The 19,751-nt window shown below is 36.0% G+C and overlaps 1 protein-coding gene across 1 annotated transcript in view; it reads left to right on the top strand.

The window, feature by feature from the left end:
* UBR5 (ubiquitin protein ligase E3 component n-recognin 5) overlaps positions 1 to 19,751 on the top strand; it is a 162,263-nt gene that overhangs the window by 49,681 nt on the left and 92,831 nt on the right. The window contains 4 exon segments of the mRNA XM_020969574.2: positions 4,410 to 4,599; positions 5,130 to 5,289; positions 5,658 to 5,807; positions 7,590 to 7,801. Of these exon segments, the coding sequence (XP_020825233.1) occupies positions 4,410 to 4,599; positions 5,130 to 5,289; positions 5,658 to 5,807; positions 7,590 to 7,801 (712 nt within the window).

Here is a 19,751-nt window from a genome sequence, read left to right as displayed (position 1 = left end):
GAGATGACATAAAGAGAGTCATAGGAGAAGTAGAAGATGTCGAAGCAGCATCAGAGCATTCATATAATTCCAAAGATGAGGACTAGTGGCTTTTGTATATTGATAATTTTCTTATCATGGATAATTGCTGTTTTGATGGATTATTTTTATGGCTACCTAAGTAATAAAAAATTATGTGTTTTCTTGTAACTTTTCAGTTTTTTTCTCTTGTTTTCACTGAATGGCAGAGCTATTTAGAAATATTTATTGGTAGAAGGGATCTTACCACAAAGCATTCCATTTCACAGAAGAGGAAGCTGAGGGCCAGAGAGGTTCCATCTCTTGCCCAAGATCACACAGTCAGGAGGCAGCAGAATTGGTACCTCAGCCTGCATTCTTGGGATCTAGAGTCAGTGTTCTTCCTCAGTTTATCTTGCTGCTTTCCCAGTAAAATCTATTTTGTATTTAGCAAATTGTCATTAAATGCCTGCTCCATGAAAAGTACTCAGGAGACACAAATTTAAAATGGGTGATCTCAGTTATCAAGAAGCTTATCTAGTAACTGACAGTACTATGACTTGTCATTTCATAGTTTATAAATTTCAAATTCTTAGTATGCCATAAGCTTATAATTCATAACGTAAGCATCTATGGATCAGAGAGGGTAAAACAAAGATAGTAAGATGGTGCATTTGGAGGAAGCAGTACAGTGACATTCCTCCCCCCCAAAAAAAAAGCAGATTTAGAGCACTAGAAGTTACAGTGAGTTATTTTTCCAGCCTAAATAAGCATAGAGAGTCAGACAGGGAAGTCTGCAAACACTGGGGATGGGCCATGATGCAGAGCATGCCATATGTAGAGCATACTGACATCCAAAGAGAAGCTGAGAACCAGGTCAGGGGGGGAGTCCTAGACCCACACCAGGGTGCTGTTATGGGGACAGGTGCAAACTGACAGCTTTTTTGCCCACTGCCTAGTTCTGGGTCATACATCCAGGGCACATTGACAAAAGGACCTGTACTCCCACACCCCCTAAGTAGCCTCAGGCCCTAGAGGTTGTACTGTGAGAAGAACAAGTTCGAAAGCAAGTGTTCATAGTATGCCCCACCCCTCAAGAGTAGAGTGAGGTATTAATTCCAGCCACCAGCCCAATCTGAAATTTGCAAAGAAATAACCAGCCAGGAAACTCAGACAAAAGGAGAGCTTGTAGTTCTGTCACTGAACCAGAACTTTCCAGCTGGCTGATAGTGGCTGAGTCCAGCAACAACTACTGTTGCTCAGACCCAAATTCAGGTCAGGAAGTCACAGAGCTGAGACTGGGGTGGGGTGGGGAAAACAGTCTGACTTTACCCTGGATCAGACCACACTTTAGAGTACTGAAATATCAAGTCCAAAAGTCAAGAAGGAGGTTGAAAGATAGAGCAAACAAAAAAAGAATTGTGTCATAAAAAGCTGTTCTGGTGATAGGAATGCTCAAGACACAGAGTTGGAAGACAAGAGTGGCCTCAAAACATCTACAAGCAAAAACTTGTTGAAAAGCACAGCTTGAGTCCAAGTTCAATTGGAAGACATGAATCGAGAATTTTTTAAAAAGAATTTAAAATATAACTATGGAAAAAAGAAATGGAAAGGGATATAATAGCTTGGCACAAAAGGTACAAAACCTTGCCCAAGTACAAAAAACTCCCTGAAAATTAGAATAGACCAGTTAAAAGCCAATGAGACAACAAGAAATATTAAAACAAAGCCAAAAGGCTAAAAAAATTAGAAGAAAATATAAGTTATCTTATAGGAAAAGCAGCTGACCTGGAAAATAGATGAAGGAGAAAAAAATCATTGGATCACCTGAATTTCATGACCAAAACAAGCCTGGGCTTTGTATTTTAAGAAATCTTTAAAGAAAACTTCTCAGATCTCTTAGAACCATGGGGCTAAGTGGAAATAGGAGCTCACCCTTAAAAGAAATGCCTAAATAGAAAACTCCCAATAGCTTGTTGGCTAAATTCCAGAGCTTCCAACTCACAGAAAAAATACTGAAAGTAGCCAGAAGGAAAGCATTTAAGTTGTAATCTACAATCAGGATTGTACATAATTTATTTGCCACCACTGTAAATGAGTGGGGAGCTTGGAATACCATATTCCAGCAGGTAAAAGGGTAGATAGATAGATAGATTTATAGCCAAAAATAACTTATCCAGCAAAGCTGAGCATATTTCTACAGCTGAAAAAATGGACTTTTAATGAAATAGAAGACTTCCAAGCATTCCTGTTGAAAAGACCAGAGAGCTATATTCAAACACAGGAGTCAAGAGATGACATATAAATATGATGAAATTATGCAGGATATGGTTTTGTAGACAGGTGGACAACTTGGAAGAATTCTGAATAGTGTAATGACCAGTCACAATTCCAGAGGACTAATGATGAAACATGCTACCCACCTCTTGATAGAGGTAAAGGATGTATAGCACAGAATTAGACATAAAATTGTTTGAACATGGCCAATGTGGAATTTTTTTTTCCTTGAGTAGTTGGCATTTTCGTAACAAGTGTTTTATTTTTCTTTTGGTATTAGGGGGAGGAGTTGTAGGTTGGGGTAAAAAAAAAAGAGGTCAGGTTTTTACTGATTGAAAACAGCATAATTTTTTTTTTAAGGTAGGCTTGGATTGCTGGTGATGGTATCACAATTTTGTAGGCTTGGGGAACAGACTCAGAAAAATGAAATGATTCTTTCGAGGTCAGATAACTAATGGTAATTATAAAAGGTTTTTGATGTTACAGTGTAATACTCAGCACTGGGCATCTCTTCCCAGGGACAATGAAATGAATTGAGCTCAAAAGTATTGAGGGGTAATTCGGTGGTTCAGTGGATGGAGTGCCAGGCCTGGAGTTCCAAGTTCAATTTTGTTCTCAGACACTTAGTAGCTGTGTGACCCTGGGCAAGTCCCTTAATCCTGTCACCTCAGTTTCTCATCTGTCAAATGAATGGGAGGAGGAAGTGGCAAATCACTCTAGTATCTCTGTTAAGAAAACTGCAATGGGGTCACAAAGAGTTGAACATAAGTGAAAAACAACTGAACAGCAAGAAGAAAGTATGGGTGACATAGCTCTAGGAGACCTGATATAATGGAAAAGAGCACTCAATTTGGAGTCAGGAAATAAAGTTTCAGATCCTTGCTCTCACATTCATTAGCTTTGTAAACTTTAAAGGTTATAACTGTGTGAGTGTGAAATATAATCTCTTCCATTCAACTCATCCCCAGATGTGTCATCGTGTATGGAGGTTGTGGAAGAGAATGTTAATAGAATATAAGTTCTAACATGTCCTATGAAGCTGGAAAAAGGTGTGGGTATGATCTCCGTTAGGTTGTTTGATTGTTATTTGAGAACTAGCAGTGATTTATCACCATCTTCGCTCTAGGGTGATAAGGATTTGTTTGTTTTTCCAGCCATAGCAAGACTAAAAGGATTGTAGTTTCTGTTGAGGTAGACAGTACTCACCTGTCTCTTCTGATTGTTTTTGAAGGATCTGATTAAATGGAAGAAAAATGGTAAATTATTATATTGTTAATATATTGCAGTGCTTTAACCTACATGCAGAAAAAGCATAGAAGACTGAACTTCATGGCATAATCTAAATAGCTTGTTTACTCTAGGGTTGCCTCTCACATGATTTCCTTATTTACTTCTTACCCCACAACTCTTTAGAAGTTGCTAATATTTGGAAGTCATGTTTAAGTACTTCTATCTTTCCAGATATCTTGGAAAAAAAGAAATTTAACACGAGGACCTCAAATCACGAAATCCCTCAGTTGAACATGAGCTTTGCATTTGTCTGAGAAGTTTTTGTTTAATTTAGATAGAAAATTTATTTTGGCACGTCAACATATCTTGCTAAGTTGTTGTTTTTCATTCATGACTATTCAGTCATGTAGTAACTTTATTTAAGGTTTTCTTGGCAAATAAAGTGGAGTCGTTTGACATTTCCTTCTCCAGGCTTGCTAAGTACAAAACACTTTGTCATGCACCCCTGCCTTTATATATTATAAAAAGTCACATAAAATATCTCAGACTACAACTTTTTGGCGCTTGTAGTTGTTGAGCTTTTTGAAAGAAAGTCCTATGTTCCTCCTAATGATATACTGGTGTTGCTTTTGGAAATAATCATTACACAGTAGCTATAACAGAACTTAGGTATAGCAAATTTTATACCAACTACATATTTTTTCTTTACCAACTTTCTCTGTTTTAGGACAAAGCTAATTAAAACTTCAGTTAATGCTTATTCTTCTGTCAGGATGAACTACCATGATATATGGATAAGTAAATTTATTTAAATTCAAAGGAATGGATGTTTGGCAGTCTTTAATTTTTGGAAATTTTCAAAAATTAAAGATACTAATTGTATAAATCATTTTTCAAATATTTAGAAGTCGCTGGAGTTCAGGAGTTGGTGGAAGTGGAGGAGGATCTTCTGGCAGGTCATCTGCTGGAGCTCGAGACTCACGACGACAGACCAGAGTTATTCGGACAGGACGAGATAGAGGCTCTGGCCTGTTGGGCAGTCAGCCTCAGCCTGTTATTCCTGCATCTGTCATTCCAGAAGAACTCATTTCACAGGTATATTAGTTATATTCAAGTGTAGCTAAGTATATTGTGAGTTAGAAACAACTCAAATCTAATATACAGGAATATGTTAAGAATATGTGTTATCATCAGTAAAGGGAATTTTTTCCACTTGGTTATTATTAAATCCTATGGAACTGCCTGAGGCACATGGAGGTTGAGTGACCTGTTAAGAGTTATTCAGCTAGTATCAGAGGCAAGAGTGAATCCCAGGTCTTCTGATTCCAAGCTCTGTCTCTTAACCCCTATGCCAAACTAGTTTTCTGTTGTAAGATTTATTATGCTGAAGTGGCAAACTAGTATACCTCTTTTTTTCCCACAGAACAGGGGCCTTTATTGAAAATGGCATATTTCATAGTTTTATATAAATAAAATTTCATAGTTTTATGTAGAATTTTTTTTGTGTTCTCCTGAGTACCAGAAAATGTTCTTTGATGTTTCAATTCAGTGTGACAAAATAGGGGGGGAAATTTTAAAAATGGCTTAAAAGATGACAAATCCTTTCTCATGTATTTTCTTCCAAGGCCCAAGTTGTTTTACAGGGGAAGTCTAGAAGTGTTATTATTCGGGAACTCCAACGAACAAATCTTGATGTAAACCTTGCTGTAAATAATTTGCTCAGCCGTGATGATGAAGATGGAGATGATGGGGATGATACTGCAAGTGAATCGTATCTGCCTGGAGGTTGGTAATTGATTGCTTATGCACAGATTTTTTTTTGAATCTTTTAGGGGTCTTAGCATCTTGTTGAAGTGGCATAGTATAAATTTCATGTTGAAGAAAAAATGTTAGTGGTGTAACCATTCAGGTTTTTATTACTTAGTGGATTTTACTTAGATACTAGCAAAAAGGAGGACTGAACATTGGCTTTATGCTGCTGATTAATTACTTTTCAAGTTTTATACATAAATGTTAAATTGCGTAACAAATACATGTTCTACAACTCATAAAGCTTGGGTTCATTCTTTTATGAATTTATTATTTATCAATCCATTCATCTAATTATGTGAACACTGTGAATATTGGACTTAAATTATTTATTCTCCTTATAGAGGATCTTATGTCTCTTCTTGATGCTGATATTCATTCTGCACACCCAAGTGTTATTATTGATGCTGATGCTATGTTTTCAGAAGACATTAGCTACTTTGGTTATCCTTCCTTTCGTCGTTCATCACTTTCCAGGCTAGGCTCATCTCGAGGTAATTTTGCACTTTTCTCTTTTTGCTCAGTACTTAGCATTGTAGAACATTAGTGAGAGAATGCATGATAGTTTCCTTTTATTTTTTCTAATTATTACAAATTGAATTACTGTTGACTAGCATTTACATAGGATTCTGGGGAAAAAACCAGGTAGGTGATTTTAACTTTTCTTGGAAGAGCCACAATAGTATTATATTAATGATTTTATCTAGAATGTGGTCTATAATCTGGGAATGTTTGTGTTTATACTTAATCAAGTTTTTATTGCATAATTCTATTTTTTATTAGGAATACTAGTTATGAACTGAAAGCTAGATTCTATTTTGCAATGACATGCAGCATTCAGAAAGCCCTTCTCCATGGTTCTTAGGTTTGCATGATTATTCCATTACTTTTAGTCCCAGTATCGTGGAGGAGAGAACTGGGAAGCTAATTTAGAATCATGAAAGACTTATCAGAACTAGGTTAAGAGTAACAATTTATAATGATAAATTGCTAAAACAAATGTGTACTTAATTGAAATATTATTTTTGGATATTTCTAAGTCTTTTAATACTTCCTACACAGTATGACCAGTGCAGTTTTAAATTGTTAATCCAACCTCTGTATTTTGATTTGTTGTAGCTCTTTTTCTTCATTTTTATTTTAACTCCAGTATGTAGCACCAGTGAACATATGTATACCTGCTTGGGTCAGAATTCCAGGAATTATTGGTCACATTATGATAGGCCAATACTTTATATCTTTAGCGCTTGTTCCCTTTTAGTATAAAGACCCAAGGCTTAAAAAATGTTTTGTTTTGCTTTGTTTTGCTTTTTTAAGGAAAATATGATGGTGACTTGATATGTATGATATCAATATGTGATACCTCTTTGTTTTAGTCAGCATATACATAATGGCTAATGTACATCATGTGCATGTTCAGATGTTCGACATTTGACATAATGCCTTCTAAATCCCTCCTTTTTTTCCCTTTCCTAAGGTTATTTATAAGACGTTACTACGAATTGTTTCTAATCCTTATTTTCCATGCATAGTTGACTCTGGGAAAGTTAGTTTTGATTACCTCATTTAAAAAAATATCTGTATGAGCGAACTGCAGAGTACTGGCTTTAGACAGTTTGTAGGCCAATTGGAGGGGAAGCATTTTGGTAAGGAACTCTTTCCTACAAGGATCCTTTTTAAAACTTGTTTGGCTCTTTGGAACTTTTTAATTTGAAACTATTAAATACTCTGATTATTAAAACATTTTATGAATCCAGTCCTATAAAATGCTACTTTAAAGAAAGGGGTTGGATTATCAAAGCTTTATATAAATTTCATGTAATTTGATTTGTCTTAATTTTTTCAGACAAGGTTTTTTTTTTGTGCAGCTGTATTTTATTACTAGAGACTCTCTAATAAACACTCTTTTTTGGCTTGCATAAATGTATCTAACAGAAGTTGAAGTTTTGATTTATTAGGGAAGTTTGCCATTAGGCTGATAAATGTATCACGATCTTTGAATCTTAATTTAAAAAAAAAAGCCAATCAAAAAGCATTGTATAAAAAAAAACTGAAACCATTGTGCCTTTCAAATTTTTTAATTTGCCACTTATAGCAACTTTTGGTACATGTACTTGAAAAGATAAAAGCTTTGAATGTTGCATGTCAGACTTCTGAGACCTAAATCTATTTAAAATTTTTGTCAGTAGATAAACTGCTGTTAGTTGCATCCTGAAGGGTCTTTACTAGAGAGTGGCTTACTTTTATCCCACTGGTGTGACCCAATTGCATACCAGTTCTCCTTCTTCCCTTAGAGAGAGACTCTGAGCTGTTGCGTGAACGTGAATCCGTTTTACGTTTGCGTGAGCGAAGGTGGCTTGATGGAGCCTCATTTGATAATGAAAGAGGCTCTACAAGCAAGGAAGGAGAACCAAATTTGGATAAGAAGAATACACCTGTGCAAAGCCCAGTATCTCTAGGAGAAGATTTGCAGTGGTGGCCAGATAAGGTATTGAAATTTTCCCGTATTTGTCATAGATTGCTTAACTATATTCCATTTATTTTTCTGAGAGGTTTTTTTTTTAATTGTTAATTTATTTGGAGTTATCCACAATCACTTCCGTAAGCTTTTGAGTTTAAAGTTTTTCTCCCTCTCCCTTCCCACCTCCCTCCCCAAGACGGTGTGCAATCTGATATAGGCTGTACATATACATTCCTATTAAACATTTTCACATTAGTCATGTTGTAAGGAAGAATTAGAACCAATAGGAGGAACCACAAGAAAGAGGAAACAAAATAGAAGGGAAAAAGAGAGCAAATAGTATGCTTTGATCTGCATTCAAACTCCATTGTTCTTTCTGTGGATGTAATGCATTTTCCATCATGAGACTTTTGGAGATGTCTTAAATCCTTGCATTGTTAAGAAGGACTGAGTCTTATCAAAGTTAGTCATCGCACAGTATGGCTGTTACTGTGTACAATGTTCTCCTGGTTCTGCTCACTTCACTCAGCAACAGTTCATACAAGTCTTCCCAGGTTTTTCTGAAGTCTGCCTGCTCATCATTTCTTGTAGCACACTAATATTCCATTACATTCATATGCCACAACTTGCTCAGCCGTTCCCCAATTGATGGACATCCTCTCAATTTCCAGTTCTTTGCCACTACAGAAAGGGCTGCTATAAATATTTTTGTAAATGCGGGTCCTTTTCCCATTTTTATGATCTCTTTGGGATATAGCCCTAGAAGTGCTATTGCTGGGTCAAAGGGTATGCACATTTTTATAGCTCTTTGGGCATAGTTCTAAATTGCTCTCCAAAATGCTTGGATCAGCTCCACCAACAACGAGTTAGTGTTCCAATTTTCCCACGTCTTCTCCATCATTTTCCTGTTTTTATCATGTTGTAGATCATTTAGATATGATGACCTCAGAGTTGTTTTGATTTGCATTTCTCTAATCAGTAGTGATTTAGACCATTTTTTCATATGGCTTTAGTTTCTTAATCTGAGAACTGCCTGTTCACATCCTTTGACCATTACCAATTGGGGAACTGAAAGCTTTTCTGCTTGATTTTAAATATATTTTAAAATGAGTGAGAACCACCTGATGTATATACATTTATATGACATCTTCATTCTTGTTCTATTCATTAATCAATCAGTCAACATTTATTAAGCTCCTACTATGTGCCAGGCTTTGTGCTAAGCACTTGGAAATACAGAAGGAGTTAAAAGACTTTTTGCCCTTACGGAGCTTACAATCTGTTGGGGAGACAACAATCAAACAAATATGTACAAAGCATTCTATATATAGGATAAATAGAAATAATTTACAGAGGGAAGGCACTATAATTAAGAGGTGTTTGGGAAGGCTTCTTGTAGAAGATGAGGTTTTTGTTGGAATTTAAAGGAAGCCAGGAAGATGAGATGAAGAGGGAGAGAAACTGGGGGAATAGCCAAAGAAAAAGTCCTTTGAGAGATAAGTGTCTTGTTTTGTCGAACACAGAGGAGGCCAGTCACTAGATTGAAAGAGTCAGTAGTGAGAAATAAAGTATAAGAAGACTAGAAAGGGAAAGGGATAGGATGTGGAGGGCTTTGAATAATGGAGGATTTTTTATTTGACCCTGGAGGTGATAGGTCATCTGGAGTTTACTGAGTAAGGGAGTGGCATGATCAGACCTGTATTTAAGAATATCCTTTGATAACCAATTGGAGGAAGGAGGTATTGGAATAGGAAGAGACTTGAGGCAGGCAGACCCACCACTTGTTTATTGTAGCACCAGGCTGTTGCAGTAATCTGGGAGTAAGGGCCTACTCTAGAGTGTTGGCAGTGTCAGTAGAGAGAAGGTGGTGTATTTGAGACATGTTTCAAAGGTGAAATCAGCAGTCCTTGCCAACAGCGTGGATCTGAGGGGTGAGACATAATGAAGATTCTAAGATGATTCCTGGGCTGTGAGCCTGAAGGACTGGGAAGATGGTGTAGTCCACTATAGTAATAGGGAGGGTTTAGAAGGAAAGATTGAGTTTTGTTTTGAACATAGTGCATTTAAGGTGTTTACTGAACATCCAGTTGGAAAGGCAGTTGGAGATGTGAGATTGAAGGTCAGCAGAAAGTTTGAAGGTTAGGTAAATTTGAGAATTATTAGCACAGAGATAGCAATCAAATATGTGACAACTAATGAGATTACTAAGTGAAAGTTATAGGGGAAAGTTGAGGGAAAAGAGAAGAAGGCCTTGGACAGAATTCTGAAGGACACCTATGGCTAAAGGATATGTTATGGAAGAGGATCTAGCAAGGGAGACTGAGGAGTAGTCAGATGGGTGATAGGAAAACCAGGAGAGAGTGGTGTATTGAACTTAGTGAGAAGAGAGTATCAAGGAGGGAAGAATGATTAACAGTGTCAGAAGCTGCAGAGAGATCAAGGAGAATGAGGATTGAGAAAAGACCATTGGATTTGACAACTAAGACCATTAGTAACTTTGTAGAGAGTAGTTTTGGTGGAATGATAAGGTCAGAAACCAGATTGTAAGGGGTTAAGAGGAAATAAAGTGGAAGGACTTATTTTAGATGATTTTTTTGAGGGGTTTAGTTACAAAAGACAGAATAGATGTAGGACAGTAATTAAAGATGATGGAAGGATGAAGAGAGGGTTTTTTTCAGTATAGAGGAAACGTGGGCATGTTTGTAGGCAGGAAAGAAGTCAGACAGGGTGATGTTGAGAAAGGGGAATATTGTGGGGATGACAAAGGAGGTAATCTGTTGGAGGAGACAGGGAATGATGTCACTTGCACATGTAGAGGGGTGAGCCTTGATAAGGTGTAAAGGCCACCTCATCATGAGGTGAACAAGGAGGTATTGGCAGAAGGCATGAGTGATATGAGATGAAAAAGAGTAAAAGAGGGCCTAGTTCATGGCGAATGGGTTCAGTTTTTTCCTGTAAAATACGAGAAGGTTCTTAGCTTAAAGAGTGGGGAGAGGAAGCCATGGGAGATTCAAGGAAGCATGAAAAGTTTTTGAAGAGCCACTGAAAAATGGTATAATGAATTGATAAGGGAATTATAGTAGGATTGCCTTACCACAGTGAAGGCCCAGTTGAAGTTGCGTAGCAGATTTGTGGAGGACCCAGTCTGAACAGTTGCGTGATTTTTCTCCTCCTTTATTCAGCAATATGTGTATAGAGAGGGCAGCAGATGGCTAGAGTGATCCAGGGCTGAGCCTTGGCTGGGTATAATTTGTAGGATTAGAGGGGCTGGGGATTCAGGAGAGGACTGTATAGTATAGGATTCAGTTGGGTCACCATGGGTTCAAGTTGGAGAGAAGTGGGGAAGGTAGTAGTAGTACTAGTGTAAGGGAGATGGCCTGAGAGAGAGTTGAGGGGTCCAGAGATTGGAGTTCATGATGTGGAAAAAGAATAGTTTTGTAAGGAAAGGGGGAAAGAGAAGTGAAAAGTCATTAGATTTTGGTTAGATAGAGGGATTTGGGAATTTTTAATATAGAGAATGTACATTTTTGGATGATGGCAAGTTTAAATGTGTGACTGAGATAGGGTGAAAGAGTAAGTAGGTCATGGGAATTGAGTAAGTTGAAGAACTAAATGGTTAAAGAATTTGAGGGAGAGTCAGTATGTTCTGCCAGTAACTGACACTGATGGAAGGACTTAGCTGTGCCCATTGCAGACTTCCTTCGGGGTACATACAGTGCCTAGCAGGAGATGCAAGGCATAAGATGCTAGCATGTGACATGAAGTCTTCTCACCTGTGGAGACTGGCAGTAGGAAGTGGTAGACTTCCTGTGCAGGGGGAAGTCTTTTGGTAAATGTGATTTCATTTTCTGTATTTGCTTCTGGCAAACAGTGTTTTGTTATTTATTCTGTTTGGAGTAAGTAAATGAAATATTAGATTGTTATAAGCCTTATTTTTCTTGATCCTGAATAGAATAATCTAATTGGTTGGTAACTGGCTAGTGGTGGTATATTCATTTGCAAAAAATTTTACGTCAAACAGACCTTAGATGATAGCTACAGATTTCAGCAGAGTTGGTTTATCATTTATTGAATTACTGTGCTAATGACATTGGTCACAGATCTAGTAACACTGCTGAGTTCATGACTCCTCTTAATTCTAGACTGCCTTTGGCAAATGAAGGTTGTTAACAAGTGGGACAGGATGGCATAGTGTGGACATATCAGTACGAAGCCATCACCATTGCTAGATATGTAATTCTAAGAACAGGTCCTGCTGGATGGTAGGTTAGTATTTGGCTTTTCATCTGAATAATCATCCCTTATTAAGGTCTTATTAACCATCTAGTCTTATGGGGATAGTCTTTTGGAAAATCATGTGGTTTTTACACATGGCTCAAGTGTGACTCTTATTCTAGGCAGTCTTTGTTGGATGGGACACTCTTTGGAAATGCAGAACTAATTTAATTGAGGACTTTGATAACAGAAGAATTATATATAAGTATCATTTTTCTTTTTTCATGTACATAAAATTTGTACAAAGACAGCCAACCAACCAATCTTCAACTTTTGGTGTTCCCCTGCCACTTTTAAATTATTCTGAAATTTAGGGGCAGCTAGGTGGTGCAGTGGATAGAGCACCGGCCCTGGATTCAGGAGGACCTGAGTTCAAATGTGGCCTCAGACACAAAGCACTTTACTAGCTATGTGACCCTGGGTAAGTCACTTAACCCCATTGCCTAACAAAAAAAACCAAAATAAAACCATAAATTATTCTGAAATTTGATTTAGATATAGTTAATTCATTTTCCTTTATAGTTAGCTCCTGTGGAAAGAGCTTGAAGCAAGGAGTAACTTAAAAAACTAAATTTTCAATTGTTTGTATTCATAATTGGAATATTTAATATAATTTAAAGTTAAACAAAACAGCTTTGCTTTACTTAGCATTTCCAACAGCGTCATCAAGTTACTGTATTCCTGTTTCACATTGGGTACTGTGTACGAGAAGTATGAGATAATAATCTTTAGTTTGTATTGTTCAAAACCTAGCTGGAGATGCAGAATAAACATGAAAAAAATAATAAAAAATCTAATATCAGGGATATGCTATCTTTGTAATTTCAACTTTGATTTGTGATTTGAGCTTTGATTCCCTAATCTGTACATCCGAAGGGGTTGGACTAAGTTATCTCTTAGGTGCTTCCCACTTTTGAATTTTGTGATCATTTGAAATTTGAAGAAATCATACTCCTAGATGTCAGTAAGCAGAACTTACTATCATAATCAAATCTGTGAATAGTTTTTAAATTTTAAACTTGAAAGGAGTCTCATCTAGATTATCTAGTCTAGTCCCTTTATGGTCAGAGGGGTGAATTGATTTTTCAAGTGTCCTTAAACAACAGAATTCTTCCTCAGCTCTGTTTCATCAGAAATGTTTTGCAAACACTCTTATTCCATTAAAGGTCAGTTTTTTGGTTGTAAGGAATATTGTATTTCAACATATAGTTTATAAAAGAATCCTGGTCTTGTTCATCCTCTTTAAGGTTCCTAGGTATTTTAATTCTTTCTGAATTCTTGCAGTATTTTTTTTCCCTTTGATGTAGGAGTTTTGGATTTTGGTTATGACATTCATGAAACTTCTTTTTAACAGGTGATTGGTCGACTCTAGCATCACTTTGTCCTCTAATAGATCTGGGCAGTTTCCATTTGTAATTCTTAAAAATATGGTGTCTTGCCTTTTCTTTTTAAATTGTGGTTTTAGTTAATCTGTAGGTTCTTAAATTATTTCTCCTCTACCTGTTTTCCAGGTCAGTTTAAAAAAAAAATCTGTCATACCTTCTGTTCTATTTTTTCAGTGTTTTAATTTTGTTCTAATACTTCTGTTGTTTCATGGAGTCATCGATTACCATTTGATCCATTCTCATTTTCAGAGACCCTATTCTCCTAATTCTGCATTTTTCAATATTTTTCATTTCGCTTCTAAGATACTATTTTATCCTTGTTCACTTATCTATCTAATGTTCCTTCTGTGTTTCATTTGTCGGTTCTTCTCCTATCCTTCTAATTGTGATATTCCCCAAGTTTTCATCATTGGCCATTCACAGTGTATGGAATGCTTGCCTCCATCTCATCAATCGCTCACTTCTTTCAGAATGTTACTCAACCATCATGGTCTGTGTGAAACTTTTCCTGATGCTTTCAATTTCTTAATTCAACCCCTTCCCTAACTTTCTTGTTTTTGTTTTCTGTATAGTTACATGTGTGCATGTTGTCCCTCCCCATGATTTAATCTAAGTTACATGAAAGGAAGAATTGTTTCATTTGTTTTGTCTTTGTATCCTCATTAGCTAGCAGACTTCTTCATACATAGTAGGTGCTTAATAAATGCTTATTTATTATATCCCCTTGACTTTCTCTCTTTTTTGTTTTATGTCCACCAGTGAACACATGACAATAATGATTCTTTAGTCTGGAGGCCATATACATATTAAATCTATTGCAGCGCTGGTTTCTGCTTTTGAACTCCACTCATGAATTTTCAGATGATTGCTAGATATTTCCATGTTGATGGTCTGCCTGAGTTACATAATTAGCATGTCCAAGTTGCATTTCGTCTCTCTCCCACACCTTCATAAAACAGAAACTTGCCTCTCTTCTCTTCTTCCCATTCTCTTGAGCATCCTACTGTATTCGTTTTATTTTAGTCTTGTATCTGGTTATTTTTGACCCTTCTGGTTTCTTATATTCGGTCGATTGTTAAGTCCTTTTGATTCTGCTTTCATAACAATTGTCTTATTTATTCTACTTCCATTTCCACTGCTCATTATCTCTCACCTGGATTATATTAATAGTCATTATTTGTCTTCACCTTTCATCTTATATTGTCCAATATCTTTCATATAGCTTCTGGAATATGTGATGTCACTTCCCTCCTCCTGATTGCTTTATAAGATGTTATATATAAGCTCCTTAGCCTTGTATTTAATCCACAATCTTAGCTAAATAATTTAGAGCTTTGAAATTTCATTTTTCAACTATAGCATCTCTTCCACTTGCAGTTTAAAAAAAACAACAATAAATTATTCTGTTTTCCTTACAACCTTTGCTCCCTTTACTGATCCCTAGTATCCTTGTCTGTCTCTCTCCCTTACAGTCTATTCCAAATGTTTCACTATTTTAATAATATTGAGAGTTAGTATTTATGTTCACTATAAAGTTTGTGAAGTGCTTTGCAAATATTATCTCATTTTATCCTTAAAATAACCCTCGAGGGGTTTTACATTTACATTGCTGTTAGCTATGTATATTGCATTCCTGGTACTGCATAATTCACTTTGTACTTGTCTTTCCATGTTTCTTAGTTTATTATAGCACAAAATTTAATTACAATATTAATTGCATTTATGAGCCACACTTTGTTTTAGCCCTTTCCCAGAGTATTGGTATTTAATTTCCAATTCTTTGATATATGTACTGATATAAATATTTTGGTGTATTTGAGGCCTTTATTTTTTGTCTTTCCCCTCCTGTGAAGAATATTCACCTATCAGTGTAAGTGTATGGATATTTTGGTCACTTTTTTTCATATAAATGCAGATTTCTTTTCATATTGCTTACCAATTCACAGTTATAATGATTGTGCTTTAATGAGATTCATTTTGAATGGATTCTTTTTTACTGTTCAGCCTCTTGTCTTCTTGGTTGCATGAATTTGGTCCATGTAGTAGCTATTCAGTTTTTGAGCAAGAGTACTTGTTTTTAGGTTTTTCAAACATTTGTTAATGCATTACTGATTCTTTTTCATCTAGTCCATGCCATTGATTTACCATTGTAAACCTGCTTTTGAGAGATAAAATTTAGAATTAAGGCAAAATTAAGGATGGACAAAGCAAAGAAAGATATTTTTTTTGATGCCTCATTCAACAGCTCTATAGAAGGAGAAATATAGACTACTTTTATTAATGAATATCAAGTAAAAATTTTACAGGAGATCCAAGGAAAAAGCCTGGAAAAGAATTATCCAAAAAAAGGAAATTTAACCATTTGTTAAATTTGGATTTAAACTGAAGATAGAAAGATAATTCAGTAGTTGTAAAATTGTTAATAGATGCAGAAAGTCTTTGACAAAATACAGTACTCATTTGTATCAAATACCCTACAAAGCATAGGCTTAGAAGGATCTTTTTCTAACATGATAAAAGAAATATTGATCTGAAACTGAATGCTACCATTATATTCAGTGATGAGAGATTAGAGGTTTTCCTATGTTTATATAGGAATAAAGAGAACTCTTTTGACTACTACTACATAATTCTAGAATGCTAGTAATACCTGTTAAATGCATAAAAATAAGCAAAGAAGAGATAAAACTATCCTTATTTGCTGCTGATATGATAGTTTACTTAGGAAATTAATCAATATAACAGCTTCAACTAAAGTAACAGATTATACATCTAACAAAAATCAACAACATTTCTAAATAACAGTAATACTGTCCAAAAAAGAATAATAGAAAAGGAAGTTATTCTGGTCTGGGCCTGACTTAGGCCAATCCTTTGGTAGTTGGGAGGTAAAAAGAGAAACTTATAGGTCATTGAACAGCTATTTTACTTGGGTATTGTAGGGGAAGGCTTTTCAACGAGGATATGCACTGAGGATAACCTGAGCTAATTAAGCATCCCTTTCTGAGTTGTGCCTCATGGTCCAGTAGTCACATGTACCCAATTATACTCTTCTTGGCTCTTTTATACTTGGGCAACCAGAAAGTGATATTAATCGCCTCTGAGCCAATTATAAAGATTTTTGTTGTTGTTTTGTTTTCGTTTTGTTTATTTGTTTTGAAACCCCTTAAGCCTAAAGTAGTTTAATTTATATTGGGATGAGGTGGGATTCTGTTACTAGATAAAAATTCCCATTTAAAATAATTAGAGGGGAAGCTAGGTGGCACAGTGGATGGAGCACTGGCCTTGGAGTCAGGAGGACTTGAGTTCAAATGCGGCCTCAGACATATAACACTGACTAGCTGTGTGACTTGGGGCAAATCACTTAACCTCAATTGACTCACAAAAAAAAATAATTAGAAAAGACATAAAACATCTGATAGTTTACTAATGCACACTAAATACACGTATTGATAGAACAACTTAAATAATTGAAGAAGGATTCACTACCTGTTGATTGGGCACTGTGATATGATAAAGATTATACTATAGATTTTATTTTATTAAGCTAGTATAATAACAGCATTCATTTACAGGAAGAAAAGGTCTCTAAAATATCAAGGGAAATAATGGGGGGAAAAAAAGGAATAAATGTGGGGAAAGAATATACAGACCTATGATAAATGGTGCATGGGTAAAACCAGTTTCCATTTTTTATGCTTTTTAGGGCTTTATTGACTTTTCCAGTAATACAAACATCAAACTGTCTAGAAACAAATTAGCAACCTGATTTCTTAAAGATCCTGCTAAGCATATCTTGCATTGGTGCACATGACTAGGTTTTTCTCTATGCCTGACTATGTCTCCCTCTGAGATGCCATTCTGGCAAATCTCCCATCAGTCATTACTGCTTTTGAGCAAAAATAAGATGTTTATATTTCCCAGTGCTGAGGATGCAGAAGTCTGTTCTAGTCACAATCTCAGGAGCAGATTGTGATGTGTTTTTTTGTTTTGTTTTGTTTTTGTTTTTGGTTCTGGCTAAGGATGTTTATAAGTTCTTATTGGTGAAAGCTAATGTCATTGTCAGATGTTTATCAAATCTGAAACACTAGTAGTTTAATTTGGGGGATACATACATTATTACCAAACTATACTACTCCACTTCTTATTACAAAAAAACAGTATGCATAACAACTATTTATTTATAAAATGGAATCTTAAAACAAAAAGTTGTTCCTGCTAAGTTAACCTATTTTTTCCTGTTGTAAGACCTCAAACTATATTATTAAATAGTAATCAAAACTTTTTTTACTGGTTAAAAAGATGTAGGATAGCAGAACAGACTAAATAAGGAAGAACTAGGACTATTAGAGTTTAATAATGCAATATTTTATAATCCTGAAAACATAAATCATCTAGGAAAAGAATTCCGGATTTTAGGTGAATTTATGGGAAAACTATTTTTAATCCTCTTCACCCTAAAACCAGTGCTTCCCCAGAAGGAGTGCTGTTATATATATGCATGCATTTATACATACATACATACATACATACATACATACATACATACATATTACATATAGGTATATATCTGAATCACAAAGACTTATCATACTGGAAGGAAGTTCATGCATTTATTTTGTCTTCCCACCCTTATTTTGTCTTTCCACCCATCCCTTCCCTGCCCTACCTCCCTTCAGGCTGGTGCCTAAAATATTAAAGCTCTCTATGCTAGTCATCAAATTATCCAGAGTTAAACCATTTTGCAACTTTTTTCAATAATCTGTGCTTGTGTTTGGACCACTTGACCTTTTGTCCTTAAGAGTCTCACTTTATATATATTAAACACCCATAGTGCTTCCCTGGTAACCAACTCCAGCAGAAAGCAAATAGGCCTTGCGCCTTGGCAAGAGAGTATGGCTAGCATAGCTGTTTCTAAGTGTCTTTGCTTGGCTGGATACCTCTTAGTATTTGGGACATTCCTGGGTGAATGAGTATCAATACTGAGAGAGCTACTGATCCCCAATCAGTTGCCTTCAATGTCTTCATTTGTAAAATGTGAATAATAATGCCTATAGTAGCTACCTCACAAGGCTGTTGTGAGGAACTAATGAGATAATGAGTATAAAGTACCCTGTAAACTTAAAGTGCTAGATAAATATCAGCTATTTTGGTTATTGTTATTAACTGGTTGGAGGGATAGGTTATTGGGTAAATACATTTATCCCTACTTTGAGGGTAGACTTAACGTCTCCCTGTTTCTTTTGGAAACCTTTGCTCCTAAATCCTAAAGGACTCACAAATGCTTCAACCTGTGGGAGTTTGTTCCCATTTCTGTCCTAGGGCAGTAACAAGTGTGCCAGAGTTCCTGGTAGCCAGGTGCTGTTGGTGGGTAGTTTGTTCTTAATATGGTACCTAACTCAGTTCTCCTCAAAAAGTTTCTGTCTGGGCCAGCTAAGTGGCGCAGTGGATAGAGCCTGATATCAGGAGGACCTGAGTTCAAATCTGGTCTCAGACCAGACGCTTGAATCTTACTAGCTGTGTGACCCTAGGCAAGTCAACCCCAATTGTCAAATTTGACATTTAAAAAATTTTTGACAATTTTTTGACATTTAATTGTCAAAAAAAAAAGGTTCCCCTCAAATAAAGGGTCGGCACTTTTTCATTTTTAGTCATATTTTCCCTGAATCTTTGGTGCAATTGATTCTGTTGGATTGTGGGCTTGGATGATCCTTGAAACATCTTAGAACTCCAACTTTTGAATGTTTCTTGGAGTAATCTTCATTTTCTAAAAGCCACAAAATTAAAAGTGTACAGTGAGCATTGAAATGTGTAGATAGCACAAAACAAAAATTTAGTTGACAAAAAAATTCAGTAGAGAAAGAACCCCTGTGATTTCCTTCATCTGGTCAGAGTCCTATGTTCTAAGTCAGTAGAACTTATATGTAGGGTTTTATAGAAGCATATACACGTGACCATTGCTGGAACAAAATGAAACCCTATTAAAATTATTACTCATCCCCAGTAATTTGCATACCATCCTAGAGCCAGTTGGGAGCCACATAATTCATGGAGTAAGAGTAAAGGGGTGAATTGATGAGATAGGCACTAAAGGAAAAAAAAATCACCTTGGCTTCTATGTGGCTGACAGATTGGAGCAGAGAGAGCCTTGAGACAGCATCAGCAATTGGAGTCCATTTCCATAGTATAGGTGACAGTGATAAAGATCTACACTAGCATGGTAGCTATATGAATAGAGAGAAAGGGTTGGATGCAGGAGACATGGATGTAGAAATGGTAAGATGTTTCTACTTGTTAGATGTGGTGTGAGGAAGAGT

The sequence above is a fragment of the Phascolarctos cinereus genome, unplaced genomic scaffold, assembly GCF_003287225.1.
Source record: "Phascolarctos cinereus isolate Bilbo 61053 unplaced genomic scaffold, phaCin_HiC Scaffold_4;HRSCAF=312, whole genome shotgun sequence".
NCBI classification, from domain to species: domain Eukaryota; kingdom Metazoa; phylum Chordata; class Mammalia; order Diprotodontia; family Phascolarctidae; genus Phascolarctos; species Phascolarctos cinereus.
The sequence above is the reverse complement of the archived record's forward strand: the minus strand, read 5'-3'. Positions and strand labels throughout refer to the sequence as shown.